General features: G+C 34.2%; 1 protein-coding gene across 1 annotated transcript in view; it reads left to right on the forward strand.

Annotated features, from left to right (window-relative positions):
* Csmd3 (CUB and Sushi multiple domains 3) overlaps positions 1 to 20332 on the forward strand; it is a 944903-nt gene that overhangs the window by 190912 nt on the left and 733659 nt on the right. Inside the window, exon 4 of the mRNA XM_075961035.1 lies at positions 4840 to 5034. Within this exon, the coding sequence (XP_075817150.1) occupies positions 4840 to 5034 (195 nt within the window). The remainder of the gene's footprint in view (positions 1 to 4839; positions 5035 to 20332) is intronic.

Consider the following 20332-nt stretch of genomic DNA (forward strand, 5'->3'; position numbering starts at 1 on the left):
GTCTCCCCATCCTACCCTTCTCACTTTCTCTCCCCATCTCCCCTTACCCCCCTCCCACCCCACCCTTAAGATCCCTATTTTTTGCCTGGCAATCTTGTCTACTTCCCCTACCCAGGAGGATAGCTATATGTTTTTCTTTGGGTTCACCTTCTTATTTAGCTTCTTTAGGATATCAAATTATAGACTCACTGACCTTTATTTGTGGCTAGAAACCAATTATGAGTGAGTACATCCCATGTTCATCTTTTTGGGTCTGGGTTACCTCACTCAAGATAGTATTTTCTATTTCCATCCATTTGCATGCAAAATTTGAGAAGATACAATATATATTCTTATACACGTATATAGATATATTCATGTAAGCATGCCACTAAACTCTATTTCAGTAACAAAAATTTCCTGGAATTGTTTTCTTCTATGATTTCAAGGGTAATATTTGCTACATCCAAAATCTTTTATAGTTTATCATGATTTATGTTACCAAATTGCTTTTATATAAATTGAAGAGTACTTAATTTATTAGATAAAACCATAAATGAGACCTCCAACATTCTATCTTTAAGAAAGACACACTTTAATTGGCTTTATTATTTGTTACACGTAAAATGGTAAGCATGACAAGAAGGGTCCCTGAAATTTACAGACATTTGGAGAACAAAGTTTCAGATTCATTTTCTGGGTATCCGTTCAGTCGTCAAATTACCAACCCTAAAATTCCTGTATTATCTGTGAACCTGCCAATATATATATATATATATATATATATATATATATATATATATATTCTAAAATTGGAATTCATGTGGAGCAAGCATATAAAGTCCTTTTATTTATATTTACTTTTTGTATATGTTCAAGGTCAAGCAAATGGTCGAATTAAAGTAATTCTAAATTATTCCCAGAGATTCCATTTCACCCCACTCCTTGTATGAAGGAATATGAGAGTGGAGTTTTCAGGATTATGTCTGCATTACTTCAGTCAAAATATACTGCTTTTATCATCAGTGAACATATAGGTATTCAGCAGTTCAGCCATGAATTGCAAATATGACGGGGCCACCTGAAATTTACTTTTGAGGAATGACTTAGGAATCCACTGAATCACTTAAATCTCTGCTTTCCTTAGCAGTATTTTTCCAATATTTAAACATGATAACACTTACTGTAAACACTTGAAAAATATGCAATGATTATTTCATATTTTTCTTTATTCAACTAATCACCTCAACTTTCACTCACTCTTATTGTTGAAGACTGGTAAGAACTTCTAAACCTTAGTGTAACCTAGCTGTATGATTTGTTAAACACTAACTTAGCATTCTAGCATGCAGTACTCTGATTTTAGTTCACGACTATGAATGCAGGAGAGAATGGAGAGCCGCTTAGGTGGAGAACATACTTCCCACATAAAGGAAGATTGACCTTCATTCCCTGAACTTATTTAAAAGCCAGATGAGCAAGACACCCAGCTATAATAGCAGTCCTCTATAGGCCAAAACAGAGACTTTATGGTACAACCTAGCTAACTAGACTAGCAAAAATCTGCAAATTTTGGAATCAGAAAGAGAATACACCTCAAAAAGTTAATCAAAGTAAATAGAGGATGATACCGTATGTCAACTTCAGGTCTCAGCATGCATATACACACTGTCCACACACACACCGATGTGTCAACACACCTGGCAACATACAATCTGTATGGCACACACACACACACACACACACACAGATTATTAAATAATAACGATCAACCAAAATGTAGATAATGTAACTGTTCAATTCATGATCTTTTCTCATTTCATTTTTGTTGGACATAGACAGCTGAGAGGGAAATTGAAAAGGTTGAAAAAGAACAAATTATAGATTCCATGAGTAATATCTATAGACTTGAATGTGAAACATAATTAATTGTGATGGGTGATTAAGGGTAAATGATATCATATTTAATATTATATCAATTCTTCAATTGAAACACAAGGTCACTCAACAGTGTCGACTTCTAAATGACAAAGAGTAGACATGTTGCCAAACCATATTCTTTGGGCTTTATTTGAAAAAAAACCATAAATTTTATGAGTCTATGGGCTTAGATATTATTCAGTCACAAGAACAGAGGTTAGGTAATTTGTGATGATATCACTCTTCTCTTATTCATTCACTTCATCTGTAGTATATGACCTAATTTCCCTTTAAGTTTTCTGTCAAGGTAATATTCAATTGCTAATTTAATTATAAGTTGAAACTAAACATACAAGCCATAAGCAACTTTGTTATCTTCACTCTTCTTTCCCTCCCAAAACAATTCCTGTGAAAGCATGTGGAAATGCCTTTTTCTCCCAGATATATAACTTTATAATAATTGAAGTCCTGACCTTAATTATTTTTAGAGTGTGTATGGGAGAGAAAGCATTGAGAATAAGATTAAAAGTAGTAGTTTCATTAAAAGTATTCCTTTGTTACTCTACTCAAAGGATTGAGTTCTTAATTCCATTTATCAAAACTTATTAACCTGAGCATCAATTCCAACAAGTATCATTGATATGACTGTTACAGAAAATGAAACATTTAAAAATATTCTGCCGCTCAATGTGTGTGAGGTGTGATTGCATGTACACACACACACACACACACACACACACACACACACACACGCACAAACCACATACGTGTGTGTATGTGAGTGAAGGTCAGAGAGACACATTAAGTTCATCTCCATTTCTTTCTTCTCTCTTTTCTTGAGTCTGCCTCTCACTCTCAGATTGGAGCTTGCAATCTTTTGGCTGGCTGGGCTGGCAGCCAGGAATCCATAGATTGTCTTGTATTCTCCATTACCACAACCAACTCTGGATCTAAAGAGATCTGCGGCTACATGTTGACATTTACATGGGTGTAGGGACAAAGATCCTTTCCCCATGTTTATGTTGCAAACATTCTAAAGGACTGAACCATCTCTTTGATCTGAATATTTTTTAATTGTCCAAATCCAAAGACAATAAATTTGTTTTAAAGATTTCTAGAATTCCTCATAAAGACTAAGTCTTTAAAGAATTGTTAACAAAATGGTAAAAAAAATGAGGGAATAAATTAAATTTTTAGGGATAAATAACTTTGAATAGTGATATTTTAAATATTTTTCAAGTATAATTTTATGATGATGACATACTATTTTCACAAACCTTTGATATCCAGTTAATGTTAGCCAAGTACATTAATTTTCTATATTTGTGGAATCTAAAATAACTATTATAAAATAATTGTAAAATAATTTAACAGCAGATATTTTACCTCCAAAACAAGTCATTATTTCATAGATCATCATTTTTATTTCATTCTTTAATCAAATACAGTGACCTCAAACAGTGAGTCTTTCCATTAGCATTGCCAACATTGGAAACACAAGAATAGGGGGAGCTGGAATAGTGAGTAAAGGCAGGAATGCTCAAGATTGAATCCCTTGTAAACACTGTGACATGCTTGCCTGTGCCAGTGAATCCATTCACTGGTGAGAAAGCTTCGTCAAATATGAGCTTCAATTTCAGTGAGAGAATGTTTCAAAGCAACAAGAAAAGGAGTAGGAGGGGAAATTCCCAATTCTGCTTTGGGCTCCCCATGAACACTCATGTTCATTCGTAAATGCACTTGCATATTCACAACACACACTATCACACACACACTCATACACACGGATACGCGCACACACACAATAAAGTGAGTGCATTCGTAGAACATAGCAAAACAAAACAAAAACATAAAGAAATTATCAAAATTATTAGAAGCAAGCTATCATTAAAAACCCATGTCTGTACATAATTTCATTTTTGTCAAGTTTTAGCTATTATTATACATGATTATATATTTTGATAACTTCAAGGTAATTGCAGTTTATAATAAATTTGATTGACATAATGGTTTTATCAAGAACTTATTAATGCCACACATGGAATAGTAACAGGATAAAAAGGGAACATGATTCACTTTTATTATCAGATTCTTGAAATTTGAAAGAATATTAATCCTTTATAGTTTTAATTATCTCACCTAATATTTAACTGTCTCTAAACTACAATAAAATTATCCCTTCTGGGAAATTAACATTTGTATAGCACAAGTAACTAAACTAATGATTAAATTTGGAATATTACCTTTTCATTCATTGATTATTTTTAGCTTAATTGATTAATGTTTACAATGCAAATTTAATATGACAGTAGTAATTTTAATGTATTTATATACACATATGTATATATTATATATATGGTATCTTACTGATTAATTTTAAATGAGCTATGTCCTGCATTTGTTACTATCATTATTATCAAATATCCAGATCAAACTAAATAAATGAGTTGAATATTAATCAAATTTCTTACATTAAATATATATTCATTTTCTACTCAGTATATTTTAATTATTTAAATAAAAAATATTTTTACTCAAAATGTACATGTTTTCTAGGTAGAGATTTGTAGTTTAGCATAAGTAGAAGCACACATCTGCTCCGTCATTCAAATATTGCTTTGAAGATACCATATAAGTTGTGTTGATCTCAGCTCTAGAAAATCTATAATATTATGGTAATTGCAAATCCTGGTATGAAAACTAAAGAATGTAAGACATCTAAAATTTTATAGAAAAATAAGGACATTTGTAAAGCAACAAAATTTATTAGCATTCTCGCTGTAAGTCTTCCCTGAACTGAAAGAGAACATGCAAAGTTTTCAGTCCCACTTTTCTCTACAGGAAAATGATAATCACATTTTGATGTACTTTTATAATCATAAAAGGTTAAAATACATTTAAGTAACTCTAAGTTCTCTTTTTTTTCCTTCTGTGCTACAGAATTGCAGAGTAGCTCCTGTGGAAATCCAGGGGTTCCACCCAAAGGAGTACTGTATGGTACAAGGTTTGATGTTGGGGACAAGATTCGTTACAGCTGTGTGACTGGTTATATCCTTGATGGCCATCCTCAACTGACCTGTATAGCCAACTCAGTTAATACAGCTTCCTGGGATTTCCCTGTTCCCATCTGCAGAGGTAAAAATTTGTTTGAATATTTGTTTAATATAATGAAACATTTTAAAAGTAAGAAACTATTAAGCATAACTATTTATCATCTACATATTATCCATCTCTATAACATAGCTTTCTCTACCTTCCTTCATCTATTTATTTATATTAGGTATTGAATACTAATATCCAAACATACTTAATATTTGCTACAACATAGTATTTTTTTTTTTTTTGGTTTTTCGAGACAGGGTTTCTCTGTGGTTTTGGAGCCTTGTCCTGGAACTAGCTCTTGTAGACCAGAGATCCGCCTGCCTCTGCCTCCCGAGTGCTGGGATTAAAGGCGTGAGCCACCACCGCCATAGTATTTTTAACTGAGATGAAAATACTTGTATTTATAAAGATATTTGGGCATTTACAATACAATGCAGGCATACATATTTTTAAATTTGCATTAGAAAACATACAGAGTTTATGTTGTGTAAAAATCAGAGTTTCTTGAATGAGCATTCATGATCATTATAAACAAATAATTTGAGAAAATCATTGAAACATGAATTGAGAAATATTGTCTATATCATTGATTCTTCTCAAAATCTCACATAATTTAGCATAGGATTATTGTGAAAATATTACTTTATAGTTATATATTGATGGCATAAAGTTTGTATTTTATGAAGGAAAGAAGTATTTTTGTCGTTCATTAGAGTTAAATGTTTTATGTCTGAAAAATAGCTGTATTAATCATTAGCTATGTTCTATACTGAGTCATGGCCACAGAAGTTCTGGAGATCAACATTGTTAGTCTGGGCTTTCTTTCTTACTGTGTTGTATTTCATCAATCTGTTGAGATACGTTTCTCTTATTCCTCACTGAGTTGAAGCTAGGAATGTGCAACCACACATATCAAACAGTTTTTGTCAAACAAGAGGATGCAGATGAGTAGCATATTAACCAATGAAGTCAGCCACGAATAGCTTCTCACTTTTTTATCTATTTTCATATATGTATATCAATTTAATTTTATCCTATTCAACTCCACTCCTTTATCTTTTCTATCCCTTCACAAAAGCCTTTATTTTTTCCCAATGGCCTCCTTCTAATTTCAAGTGTTTATTTGTTATATATGAAGCCTACCAAGTTTAGTTACCATTAATTAGGTTGTAGATGTTATTTAGCAGAACATGGGAATCATATTCAGTAACTTCAAAGCTAAAGAAGATCCTTTCTTTCCTGTACCAACCACTAACTGCCTGTATCTTCTCAGGAGCAAGCCCTGTGAAGTCCTCTCCCACCTCTTACAAAGTGTGATCAGGTTTGATCTTGTGCCGGTAGCTAAAGCAGTTATGAGTTCATGAGCTAAATAGCAATATCGTACCAATGAAACAGTGTTCCATGGTGCCCTTCCCCATCCTCCTGCTTTTACGTTCTTCTGTCTTCTCTTATGATGTTTCCTTTGATTGCTCGATGGAAGTGTCCTGTACAGAGCTGCAAACCCAACACCACTTATTCTCAGTAGTTGACTAAGACCATATCAAGTATACAACTTACAAACCAGGCAAACTGTATAGACTATTACAATAGTTGTATGATTCTTTTGGATATACCTAATAGTTTTCTGAGTGGATTTTGAATTCTGACCCCAAAAGAAAATTCACGACTGGTACTGAAAATCTTGCAAAAAGCCCATAGTATGGAATTCATGGACCCAAACAGGGAAGCCATTGCTTTTTCCAAATGGACTCATGTGATCATTAAACTACCTTTTAAATATTTGTGTTTATAACCCAGACAGAACTAACTTCTTTTGCCAGCTGTCTCAATCAGTATGTGATTGGTCTCAGGTATAGCATACAAAAATTTGAATTCAGTTGTCCTTCTAGCCAATGAGATGACTCATTTTTAAAAAATAAGTTTTTTTTTAAACTGCTGTAGTTGTAGCAATCCTAAATATTTCTGCCTCTACTTGTTGTTTATTGTTGTGTGTGGTACATGTCCAGATTCTTCCCAAGGTGGTCTCTGTGTTTGTGGTTCCCTAGTATTGCTGTCTGCTGCCTCTGCTGATGCTTCTGCTACTGCTAAGATTATCATAGTTAGCTTTGTGCCAAACACTTTAAACAGACAAAGAATTCAGAAGCATTGTATCTGGTAAGAAAGAAAAAAACAGAAAATTAACTCCAGATATAAAAAAGTCAAGATTACTTAAATAAAAAGCGTAGGAATTATGAAGGTCTAAGATTTTGGTTGAAAAGTTTTCTTTTTCAGTCTTATCAATGGCACAAAAGAAATGCTATTCTTAGGCTAAAAATAAATGACAGTTTTTTAAATGAACAGTAAAACCAAGATTTAAAATATCGAAATTTTGCCATATCTATGATTTACAACCACCAATTTCCAGTTCTATAGCATGATACAAAAAAAAAAGGTGAGAAACATCAGCTCACATACTAGGAAAAAAGCCTTCTCAGTATGAATGAGAACTGTTCATGGCCATGTGTAGCAGTGTGCCCTTACTTGATCTCTGGGGAGCCATTATCTCTCTCTTGCAAGGCTATAAGCAAATTTTGTCCTCAGCTCTGTGGGAAGACATTAGACTGTTTTATAAACAGATGTCTGTGTAATGATAGTCTAACACAAAGGTCAGTTGGAATGTGTTCAAAAGATTTGCAGACATATGAGAATGCCAATGCATAAATGTCTCAGTATTTAAGAAGGTTAGTAGGGAAGCCAGGTTTGAAACACACACACACTCTCTCTCTCTTCCAAAGTCCTAGCATCATACTTTGGAACTACAAATAATTAAAAATAATTAATTTACACTTACCATAGGATAATTTATCACATAGTGAGCAGAAACGAAGTCATATGTGGAACTTTGAAAAGGCATATATATATATATATATATATATATATATATATATATATATATATAGTATTCTACAGAAGCATACAAATCATTCACTAAAATTATTTTATGAACATTTAAAAGTCAGTGTTTTATTGGGACTTTAATTAGAAACAAGAAATATTTTAAATGTTCACAAAGGATCAACATCAACAATATTTAATATTTATCTCTGATTGGGGACTCCTTGTCCATTTCAAATCAGATAATAGAGTTTGGAGTTAAAAAATGTTACTGTGGTCTCAATACTTATTACTTAATACTAAATCCCACTTAGTGATTAGATCCTTCATGATACAAAGATCGTTTGTGAACTTGGGAATGGCTGCTTTGGTAAAAATGATGAAGATATAGGTAGAAATATAAAAATCACAATTAAATTAATATTAAATTATTTTATAAGTCACTGAGGTCTCCTCCAGCACCTTGCTAGATAAGCAGGTGTGATTATACCCTTGAACACATTACAGTTATTGTATGCACTAAAACATGTGCATCGAGCACAATTAGCCCACATCTCTTTTCATCTCTATCTTCCCCTTAAGAAGAGACATACAGTTAGAAAACATCAAACGAGAAATCAAGTATCTCTCTATCCATCCTGGCTAATACTAGAGCCAATGCTTCCCTCCTTTTGTTATTAGCTTTTTATCCCAAGGTTCAATTATTATTTGCCTGAGTATACAACTCTCCTGTTTTCTCCTGCTTCCCAAGATCCAGCAGGCATATTACTTTGACTTTCACCAAACCCTCTGCAGCCTAATTTATTAAAAAGGGGCATTCTCTGTGTCAGGAAATGCTGCCTGCTGAACTTCAGTCTCCCAGGCTCACCTTTTCTTCTCCTGACTACCAAAACTAATAAGTGCATTTACTCGTTCAAATATAGTCATTAAATCCTACCGTGTGGATAGCAGTATTTTATATGCTAAGGAACCAAAGATTAATTAAGAAATAACTTCTGACCTTAAGAGCCCATGGTCCAAAGGGGCAGATTTGTAATGTAATCAAGCAATTACAATAATGTGTGATAATTGATTTAATGGTAGGATCTTATAATGGTTGAGCACCTTGATGAAGGATGCATTAGTATCTCCTAGTTGAGAAGATGGAAGTTAATCTAGGGACAGATATTTAAGTAAAGGATTTTTTAAAAAATATTTTATTATTTATTATGTATACAATATTCTCTTTGTGTGTATGCCTGCAAGCCAGAAGACTCCATTACAGATGGTTGTGAGCCACCATGTGGTTGCTGGGAATTGAACTCAGGACCTTTGGAAGAGCAGGCAATGCTCTTAACCTCTGAGCCATCTCTCCAGCCCTTAAGTAAAGGATTCTGAAAGGATTACTAAAAGTATAAACTATATAGAGCAATAGCATTCTAAGTGAAGTAATAATTCGTGTAGAAAGTACAAAATTTCTTTTCGGGCCTCAAAAGTAGTTCTCATGTGTTACTAATATTCACTGGCTAAGCATAGTCTCTGTGTCGTACTTCACATAGCACATGACCTAATTTTCCATACTCAGCTTTATCTCTCACTAGTCAACACTTTTGTTCAAATTTAAAGTATAGAAAACCAGTGTGTTTCCAGAATGTTCTACAATGATTCAGTTCAAAAGGGAATATTGAGCATGGCTTAGTCTACACCTCCTTTTCTGCTCTTTGTCACTCAATAGCATACTGATTCTTTAATTTATAACTGTGCAGGGGGCTAATAATTCTGTAATGATCTGCTCATTGCTTCCCATGGCGCTTACACAGGCTCTTTCCTTGATGAAACCTTTACTTTGAACGTTCTTTGCTGCTTCCTAGCAATGATAGTTTAATTAAGAAAGAAACAAATGTCATATCAACCTAGAGGGCATGGAGCAAGGGTTATTGTGTTGAAAACCAGGAGTGAATTCATCAGCAACATCTGCGAGTATTTGAAAAAGGCAGCAAACTGCCTGCTAAGCAAAACCATCTCGAAACTAAAACTTAATGCTTGTGCTCACACCTGGAGCACTTGAATATTTGCACCCCTTTCCTTTGACAGAGACTTCTGTGATGTTCATTCCAAATGAGCTTTCATGCAGTTTATGTTCTCAACCCAATGCACCCGATTCTTTGAACACATTAATTACAGTTTCAGCAATGGTAAATGAATACAGACTTTTATATTGAAAGTTCTGAGATTGGTGTTCTGCATTCAGAAAAGCATTTAGAGTCATGTACTCCAAATATGACGACAAAAGTTTCTCTTAAATTATAGTGCTTCATCTGAACCCTGCCCTTTGTTATAGAGGGATCAGTGGTTTAATACATAATTAATGAGCCATAGATAACTTTAGTTTGTATTGGGAATTTATGAATTTTGTATTAACTAGATAATTGTTAATAATAATTGTTATTGTGTCATGTGTATGTCTAAGGTATTCATATAGAATCCAGGCAAAGCAGTGCTCAGGCAAACGGTATGTGCACATAAAAGACTGAGGGAGAAGACTTTGATCTGATAGGTGCCATCCTGTTGGAAAAGGTGTGACATTAGTAACGCAGTTGTGATACAGTCAATTGGTACAATGTGACTAACAAAATATTTGACGGCAGAGATATGTAAAAGGCTTATCAGGAAGTCGGTACGCTGACAAAGTGAGATAAATTCAGGTAGTAATTACGAGTGGAAAAGCTTTCTATGCCTTATTTAGATATAGAAGTAGCTTTCATCCAAAATTTGATAAGAAAATAACTAATGGAGAAACAACAGCAGACTGCTCTGCTGCACACACGATTTTCCTGCCAGAAATCTTAGGTAATTCTAGGCAAAAATTTAAGACCAAAATGCAGAATTTATATTAGTCATAAAAAATGAGAGTTGGAGGAGAAACAGGACTAAAATTTTAGGTAGATACTTTCCATATGTAAATTACAGCAAACATCTTGCTGTAAAAATAGTAATTCAACTCATGGGATGTGAATTATTCCATTTATATGACTCTATGTCCAATCTTTGGGAAACCATCTCAGAAAGCACTAGAAAATAAGAATGTCATTTATTCAATATGCAATATGCAAATACACAAAACCACTCAAGCATGCTGAGATGTAATATTTAAAACTATAAAACCGACTTAATAGATGTGGCTGGTAAAACTGGAATTATTATTTAAAACATAAAATAGTTGCATCATAATTCAAACATCTGTTAATAATATTGAAGCACAAAAGTAAGTTTCTAACTAAATTTGTAAGTATATTCTTTGGGCACTTAATTCAGGAGCAATTTTTCTTCATTATAACTTTATGTTTTAAAATTTGTTATAGGAAAATTTTTGTCTTTAAGAGATGAAAGAGTGCCTTAAAGCAATATGCTAGACTTTGTTGAGTCACTATGGGAAGCCTTACCCTTTCTAAGGAGTGGATATGAGACAGGATGGGGGAAGGTGGAAGAAGCAGGATGGTGGAAGGGGTGGGAACTGGGATTGGTATGTAAAATGAGAAAATATAGTTGATTAAAATATAAATAAAGAAATGAAAGAAGTGTTTACTAATGTGAATTTCTCTTGCCATTCAGTATTAGGAGACTTGTGGCAAATGTATACATAAAACTTAGAGAATAATTTGGGTTGTAATCAGCATACACTCTCTCACACACATATGTGTGTGCTGATTATATATGTGTGTTGATTTTATAAATACACACACACACACATATATATATATGTTTTATATATGAATGTATTTAATAAAGCTTCTATGGTAGTTGGTCTTTAAATGATATTTTAAAAAGTTGTTGGTATTTGTTAACCTTCTCTGTATTTCTAGTCCTACCTTGTCCAATTATCTTGTATTTTACACCATTTAACTTTTTCTATTTCAGCATTGCTCTTAACTCCTTAACACTATTTTGTTCACTCCTCCATTCATTTAATCTCCACATATGGCCCTTTATCATGCCCTGGAATGTGAAAATAAGTACTTTGTAGCAATGAAGATGAAAATAATATTTTATGAATATCAGTTCAAATGAAGAGGGTAAAAATTTTCTGATACAGGGTTCTTCTTTTTTAATTTTGTTACTTTTTAAAAAATACCAATCCAAATTCCCCACTTCCTCCCCTCCTCCCACTTCCCTCCTTCTACCCCATCCAATCTTAAGAGAGGGCAAGACTTCTTTTATCTCCCCAAAGAAAGCCAGATAGATTTTAAAGATACATGGTCACTTGAAAATTTTACAATTATCAAAGGTAATACACATTATCATCATTTCCTTCATGATAAAAGTCATATAACAAGTAAAAATTCAATCATTGTCTCACATTTCCAAGGTTCTCCAATTCTGCATCTGACACAAAAAAAATGATAGGATACACATTATCATCATTTCCTTCATGATAAAAGTCATATAACAAGTAAAAATTCAATCATTGTCTCACATTTCCAAGGTTCTCCAATTCTGCATCTGACACAAAAAATGAATAATATTCTTTTAACAGTGGGGTTATTAAATGTTTTAAATTCTGAATTTTCATTAATGTAAATTTAGGTTTTGTTTATTGTTGTAATAGGAACAGCGGTGCTGCGTCCCCGGCCTGCACGGCTAGCTTTAGCTTATGCCCCGAAATAATTACACGGAAATTGTATTCTTTTAAACACCGCTTGGCCCCTTAGTTTCAGCCTCTTAACCCATTTCTATTAATCTATGTAGCACCACGAGGCGCGCTTACCAGGGAGATTCTAGCCTACGTCTGTCTGGAGTGCGAGAATCATGGCGACTCCCTCACTCAGTTTCTTTCTCCCAGCCTTGCATTCTGTTTACTCCACCCACCTAAGGGTGGGCCTATCAAATGGGCCTAGCAGTTTCTTTATTGCTTAACCAATGAAATCAACAGATTGATATATGACACTCCCACATCAGTTTATTTGTCTAATTTTTCTGCATGAATTAAAATCTACCTCTATGACTAGGGCAAATGATGTCTTCATTTTCCACTTTTTCTGTGAGTGGTAATTACCAAAGTAATCAACATACTTTAAAAATTAAGTATGTTCTTTAATTTATAGCTAATTTTAAAAAAAAGTAGCTGAAACAGCTGAAAATGTGTTGTATGTAAAAGATTAACATTAATGCAAATTAGGCAAATGATAATGAAGAAAAATAATATGAGAATTAGAAGAAACTAAGAACGAGTTTTATATATGAATGTCAAGTTCTGAATTTTCATATCCTAGGAGTCAGTGTTAAATCAAGCACTCATTCACTTGACAGTATAAACACATCCATAAAAGATAATTAGATTATAGTATCTTAAACAGAAAGAAAGCAATATGAATAATTATGTATATTATCCATCATTGCAAGACACTGTGAAGCAATCACAGCATAATTTCATACTGTTCATCCTCAATTATACCAGTAACATAAGCATAGGGAATGAGCTTCCCAAGACAGTACCACATCTGGATACTGAGAAGATGATTAAGGACCATCTTTAGAGAACGATATAAATCAAAACACATGTGCCTAATACCATGGGCCAAGACAAACGCTGTACAAACCAGTGGTTTATATTTAGTTCTACCCCACTTTTTATGTTTAAATAAGTGAATGTTTTCTTAGGTTATTTGTTTGGCTTACAAATTAATCATCTAAAATTACAATAAAAAGGATAATATTTTTACAATAAGGTGCTCCTGATATCCTTTTATATTGTATTATTCAAAAAACCTTAGTTTGAAAAGTTAGATTTTAAAGTATTTCTGCATTTAAAGACATGATTATTACAGTCCCAAAGCATACTTTATTAATATTAATATTATTAGATAATTGATATTTAAGTTATACTTAGTTTTAGTTTTTAGCTTTTTACTTATTAATACAACAGGAGGGAGAAGATTCTATGTAGGCATGAGCTCTAGCTCTCCATGTTTAACAAGATGTGGGGTGTTGTTTTCAGCAATAGGGTCTTGCTGTCAGTTTGTTTAGAGCTACTATTGTCTTGACAACAGTCTGAGTTGTCTGGGGATTTTCATTGTACCCTTTCAGCCAATAACATCCAGCCTTGTTACTGTAAGCTTCATTTGATAACAAGAGATGGCCAGGATAGGTCATAGCTCCCTCATTATTTGGAGACTTCATTAGGAACTCCTTCATATATTGTAGGAAATTTCCACAGCACTGTTTCCATACCATCCCTCAAATGTCCTGCAATTCTTATTGTATTGCCCCTCATTTCCTCCCTCAAGTCCTCCCCTCCCCTTTCCCATCTGCTCCTTCCTGTTATATTCTACCCCCTTTGAAGTACACCTATAAAATATAATGTATTTCTCTTTCCCAGGAAGATCCATATATTCCCCCCTAGTTCCTACCTCTGTACCTAACCTTTCTATTAAGTTATCATTTATTTATCATAATGGTTAGTTACCATTTATTTAATGGCAAATATCTAGACATAAGGAAATTCATATCATATTTATTTTTCTGGGCCTAGGTTACTTCACTTAGGAACTTTTTTTTTTAATGCCATCCATTTACCTGGAAATTTCATGACATCATGTTTCTTAAGAGTTGAGCAGTAGTCCATTGTTGAAATCTACCACATTTTCCTTACCAATTCTTTTGTTGAAGGACAAGTAGGTTGTTTACAATTTCTTGTTATTATGAAAAAAAATGAACGTGGTTGAGCATGTGTCCTTGTGATAGGACAAAGTGTCCTTTGGGTATATCACAAAGCTCGATATAGATGGGTCTTGAGGTAGATCAATTCTCATCTTTCTAAGGCACTCTTAACTAGGTTATTTGGGTTTTGGAAATCAAGTTTCTTGAGTTCTTTATGTAGTTTGGATATTAGTCCTCTTTTGATGTAGAGCTGGTACATTTCTTTTCTCATTCTGTAGGCAAACATTTTGTCCAATTTAAAGTGTTCTTTGCCTTACAGAAGCCTTATAGTTTCATGAGGCACTAATTTATTAATTGTTGATCTCAATGCCTGTGCTATTAGTGTTCTGTTCAGAAAGTCTTCTCTTTCAGAATATTTAACATTATTTTTTCTATTACTTTCAGTGTACTTCCATTTATCTTGAGTTCCTTAATCCATTTGGAGTTGAGTTTTATGCATTATATATATTTATGCATTATATATATATATATATATTGTTCAACAAACTGCCATTCAATTTGACCAGCACTATTTTTGAAGATGCTATCTTCTTTGTATGTATTGTGCATTTTTATCAAATATCAGGTATCCATAGGTGTGTGGGTGCATGTCTGAGTCTTCAATTTGATTCCTTTGGCTGACATGTCTCTTTTCATGCCAATACCATGCAATTTTTATTACTATAGCTTTTGTACTGTTGCTTGAAATTAGAAATGATGAGACCTCCTGCAGTTCTTTTATTATTCGGGATTGTTCTTTTGTGTATTCCCATATGAAGTTGAGAATTGTCCATTCAATACCTGTGAAGAACTGTGCTAGAATTTTGAATTTTGATTGTATCAAAATTCAATGTATTGAAGCTGTAGATTGCTTTAGGTAGAATAACTATTTTTGCTATGTTAATTCTACAAATCCATGTGCATAGGCATTATTTCCATCTTCTGATATTTCTTCATTTTTTTTTTCAAAGTTGTGAAGGTTGTTGTGTGATGTTTTACCAGTTTGACTTTTTTTGGGGGGGCAGGGGCTGTCACCCAGCTCCCAAATAAAGTACACAAAAAGCTTATTCTTTGTTATGAATATCCAGCCTTAGCTTGACTTGCTTTTTTGCTGGCTTTTCTTAACTTAAATTATCCTGAATACCTTTTGACTCTGGGCTTTTATCTTTCTCTATTTCTATATACCTATCTTTCCTTTACTTCGTGAGTAGCTGGGTAACTGTCTAGGTGCCTGGGAGACTAGCCCCGGATGCTCCCCTCTGCTTGTTCTCTTGTCCTTGGTGTTCTTTCTTCTCCTTTTAATACTCTCTGCCTCCTAGCCCCACCTATCTTTTCTGCAGCCTCACTATTGACCATTCATCTCTTTGATAAGACCATCAGGTGTTTTATACAGGCAAAGAATTACAACTTCACAATTAACAAGATGTAGCATAAAAAAGCCGCACGCCTGAAAATAATACTTCCTAACAGAAGGTTTCATCACACAAGTCTTTCACTTAATCTGTTAGAGTTACCACAATATAGTTTATATCATCTGTGGCTATGCTGAAAGACTGTACTTTCCTGATTTCGCTCTAACTCTGTTTGCCTTCTGTATATGGGAGGACTAAGGAATTCTGTGAGTTTTCTTTCAATCCAGTTACTTTGCTGAAAGGATTTAGCAGCCACATAAGTGCGCTGGTGGAAGTTTTAGAGCCACTCACGCACACTTTCACATCATCTGTAGTCAATAGATATTTTGACTTCTTCCTTTGCAATTTTCATTCAATTATCTCTACTAGTTGTCTTTTTGTTCTATCTAAGTCTTCAAGTATGATCTTGAGTAAGAATGGAGAGAGTGCACAACCTTATCTTATTCCTGATTTTAGTGGCTTAGTTTTGAATTTCTCTCCATTTAAGTTGGTGCTGGCAATGGGCTCGCTGTAATCTACCTTTATTATTTTTAAGTATGCCCCTTGTATCCAAAATCTCTTCAGGAATTCCTTGAAATTCTGGTAGAATTCTGCACTAAAACTATCTGGTCCTGATTTCTTTGGTGGGAGATCCTTAATGACTGTATCTATTTTGCTAGGTGTTATAGATCTAGTTATATTAATTTTCTGATTTTATTTACCTTTGTTAATTTGTAAATATTGAGAAAACTGTTTACTTCTTTAAGTTTTTCCAGTTATGCAGAATATGTGTTTTTAAAATATGTCCTTATGATTCTCTGATTTTCTGCCATTTCCTGTTCTTCCCCCTTCTCAGTTCTGATTTTGTTAAGTTGAATATTCTTTCTCTGATTTTCTCAAAGTACTTTTTGATTAACTGATTGTTCTTTGTTTCCATTTTTACTCTCAAGTTAGATTATTTCATACCATCTACTGTCAATGTGATTTCTTAGGTGCAATTTCTTCTTCTTCTTCTTCTTCTTCTTCTTCTTCTTCTTCTTCTTCTTCTTCTTCTTCTTCTTCTTCTTCTTCTTCTTCTTCTTCTCCTTCTCTTCCTCCTCCTCCCCCTCCCCTTCCCCCCTCCCCTCTCCTCCTCCTCCTCCTCCTCCTTCTTCTTCTTCTTCTTCTTCTTCTTCTTCTTCTTCTTCTTCTTCTTCTTCTTCTTCTTCTTCTTCTTCTTCTCCTCCTCCTTCTCTTCCTCCTCCTCCTCCCCCTCCCCTTCCCCCCTCCCCTCTCCTTCTTCTTCTTCTTCTTCTTCTTCTTCTTCTTCTTCTTCTTCTTCTTCTTCTTCTTCTTCTTCTTCTTCTTCTTCTTCTTTTAAAAAATTTCAGGTGTGCTGTTAAGTTGCTAATATGGCCTCTCTCCAGTTTTTTGGGGGGAGGGGTAGGTATTTACTGCTACGAAGTTGGTTGGCTCTTAGAACCAATTCATTCATGTCCCATAACCTTGGAGATGATGGGTATTCATTTTCATTCCATTTTAGAGTCTTTAACTTGTTTATTTCTGTCATTACTCATTTTCATTCAGCAGAAAGTTGTTCATTTTCCTTGAATCTATAAGCTGTTGATATCCCATCTTTAATCTGTTGTGGTCTGAGAAGATATAGCTTTATTTCAGTTTTCTTGTTGAGACTTTCTTTTTGTTTCAGTATGTGATCAATTTTGGGGAAAGTTAAATGTGGTGCAAAAAAAAAGCATATTTTTGTGTTTGGATGAAATGCTCTGTAAAGTCCTGTTTGGTTTCTAACATACATCAGCTCTAGCATTTCTCACTTTTGTTTTTATCTTCATTATTTGTCTGTTGCTGAGTGTGGGTTATATAAAAGTCTCACACAGTCAACGTATGAGAATCAATGTGTAACTGAATCCGTAGTAGTCTCTTTACAAGGGCGGCTTTTCTTGTCTTTTGTATATAGATGATAATAATTGAAAGGTCATGTTGTTAGATATTTTTCTCTTTGATGTGTATATATGTCCTTTACTATCTTTTTTTCATTAGTTTTGATTTGAAGTCTAATTTTTTAGATATAAAAATGGATTTATCAGCCTGTTTCTTAGATCTATTTGCTTGGGATATTTTTTACAGACTTTTACCCTGAGGTAATATGTATCTTTGATGTTCAGGATGGGTCATTTCACATTCTTTCTGTTAGTTTGTATTTTTTTTGAAGAATAAATATCATTGATATTGAGAGATGTCAGTCACCAATGCTAGTTGATTTGGGTTGTTTGATTTGGTGTTGGTGTTGCTATTATTGGTGGTGTTTGTGTATTTGTGTGTGTGTGTGTGCTTCCCATCTTTTGATGGTCTACGATTATGTATTTTCTGTGTTTTTATGACTGTAGTTAACCTCCTAATGTCAGAGTCTTCCTTTTAGAACCCTTTGTAGGATTGGATTTCTAGACATATATGGTTTAAATTTGCTTTTATCTGTGGTGATTGAATGTTATATTGGGTATGGTAGTCTGGTCTGGCATCCTGTTGACTCTTAGAGTCTGAAGCAAATCTGTCTGGGCCTTTCTGGCTTTTAGAGACTCCACTAAGAATTCAGATGTAATTCTAATAGGACTATTAGAATATTTGTTACTAGTTTTTTTTTTCTCGCAGTTTTTAATATTCTTTTTTGCTTTATGTTTAGTGTATTGATTATATGTAACAAGATTTTATTTTTTAGTCCAATTTATTTGGCGATGTTTGTTTTTTCTATCTTTATATGCATCTCCTTTTTTAGGTTAGGAAAATTTTCTTTTATAACATCTTTTAAATATTTCCTGGATCTGTGAGGTGAGTTTCTTTTCCTTCGCCTATATCTACTATGCCTAAATTTGTTTGGTCTCTTAATAGTATCTTATTTCTTACATGTTCTATGTCAGGAATATTTTAGATTTAATAATTTCTTTGATTATTTTATTTAATGTTTAATATTTTCTTTGATGTATTTTATTTCCCTAGCATAACCTTGGGTCCTGAGATTCTTGTTTTCTCTTGGTGAAACTTGTCTATGTGATTCCTATTGGAATTCACACATAATTCCTTTCTAGATTATTTTTAGTTTTTATTTTTTTTAAATTCTACTTCCATCTTAAGGTCTTAAACAGTTTTATATATTTCCCTGTGCTGCTTGTTTGTATTTTCCTGAATTAATTTAAGGTATGTATTCATTTATTCTTTAAGGGACTCCATTATCTTTATACTAGGTCTTTTTTATTCTTTTTTCTTGTTCTTCAGCTGTGTTTGAATATTCGGTGCCTATTGTGTCCCTGGATTCCAACAGAGGCATAGTGTCCTGTCTGTTGTTGATTGTGTTCTTACACGGTTGTCTAAGTACCTGTGTTTGGAGGTATTTGATTTTGTCTCTCTTGGGCGAGTGTTTTGGTCCTTGTTTTCTGTTTCCTCTCTGGACGTTAGAATACTGTGATGGCTGTGTGGTGCCTGGTAGGAAATATTTGTGAACCTCTATGTTCCCTGGCACGTTCAGCTGTTATGTTCCCAGGGAATGTCTACTGATGTTGGAGGCTGGGATAATGAGATGACTTGAGGAAGGGAAGTTGGGGGGAGGTCTTTGAGACATTGGAGATGGCATCAGAGGGGAAAGGGAGACTCCACCAAGTTTTCTGCTATAGAGCTGAGGATGAAACTGGTGGATGGGATATGGTGGAACAGGAAGAGTGGTATGAAATCAATATCAACCTACTTGTTGCCCTGGGAGAAGTTGCTCTTGCATTATTGAGGGTTGCCTGCTGGGGTCAATATCTGGGACATAACAATGGGCATGGATCACGGGGAGGGAGAAGGCAAATGAATATCCACAAGATTCACAGGAGACAAAAACAAGCATATTGTGAAGGCTGCTACTAGTGTTATCCTGCAGAGTAGGGGATGCAACTGCTCATTGATTTTTTTTTTTAGTAAAACTTAGGTTAAGTACTTCTATCATTATAGACTGATGGGGGAGTGTCATATATCAATCTGTTGATTTCCTTGGTTAAGCAATAAAGAAACTGCTAGGCCCATTGGATAGGCCCACCCTTATGTGGGTGGAGTAAACAGAACAGAATGCCGGGAGGAAGAGGAAGTGAGGTCAGACTCCACAGCTCTGCTCTCCGGAGCAGATGCAGGAGAGACGCCATGCTACCTGCTCCAGGGAAGACGCACGCTATGAAGCTCCGACCCAGAATGGACTTAGGCTAGAATCTTCCCGGTAAGCGCACCTAGGGGCGCTACACAGATGATTAGAAATGGGCTAAATTAATATGTGACAATTAGCCAGTAAGGGCTAGAGCTAAGGGCCAAGCAGTGTTTAAAAGAATACAGTGTCTGTGTAATTATTTCGGGCATAAGCTAGCCGAGCC

This window comes from Microtus pennsylvanicus, chromosome 2 (genome assembly GCF_037038515.1).
Source record: "Microtus pennsylvanicus isolate mMicPen1 chromosome 2, mMicPen1.hap1, whole genome shotgun sequence".
In the NCBI taxonomy this organism is placed as follows: Eukaryota; Metazoa; Chordata; class Mammalia; order Rodentia; family Cricetidae; genus Microtus; species Microtus pennsylvanicus.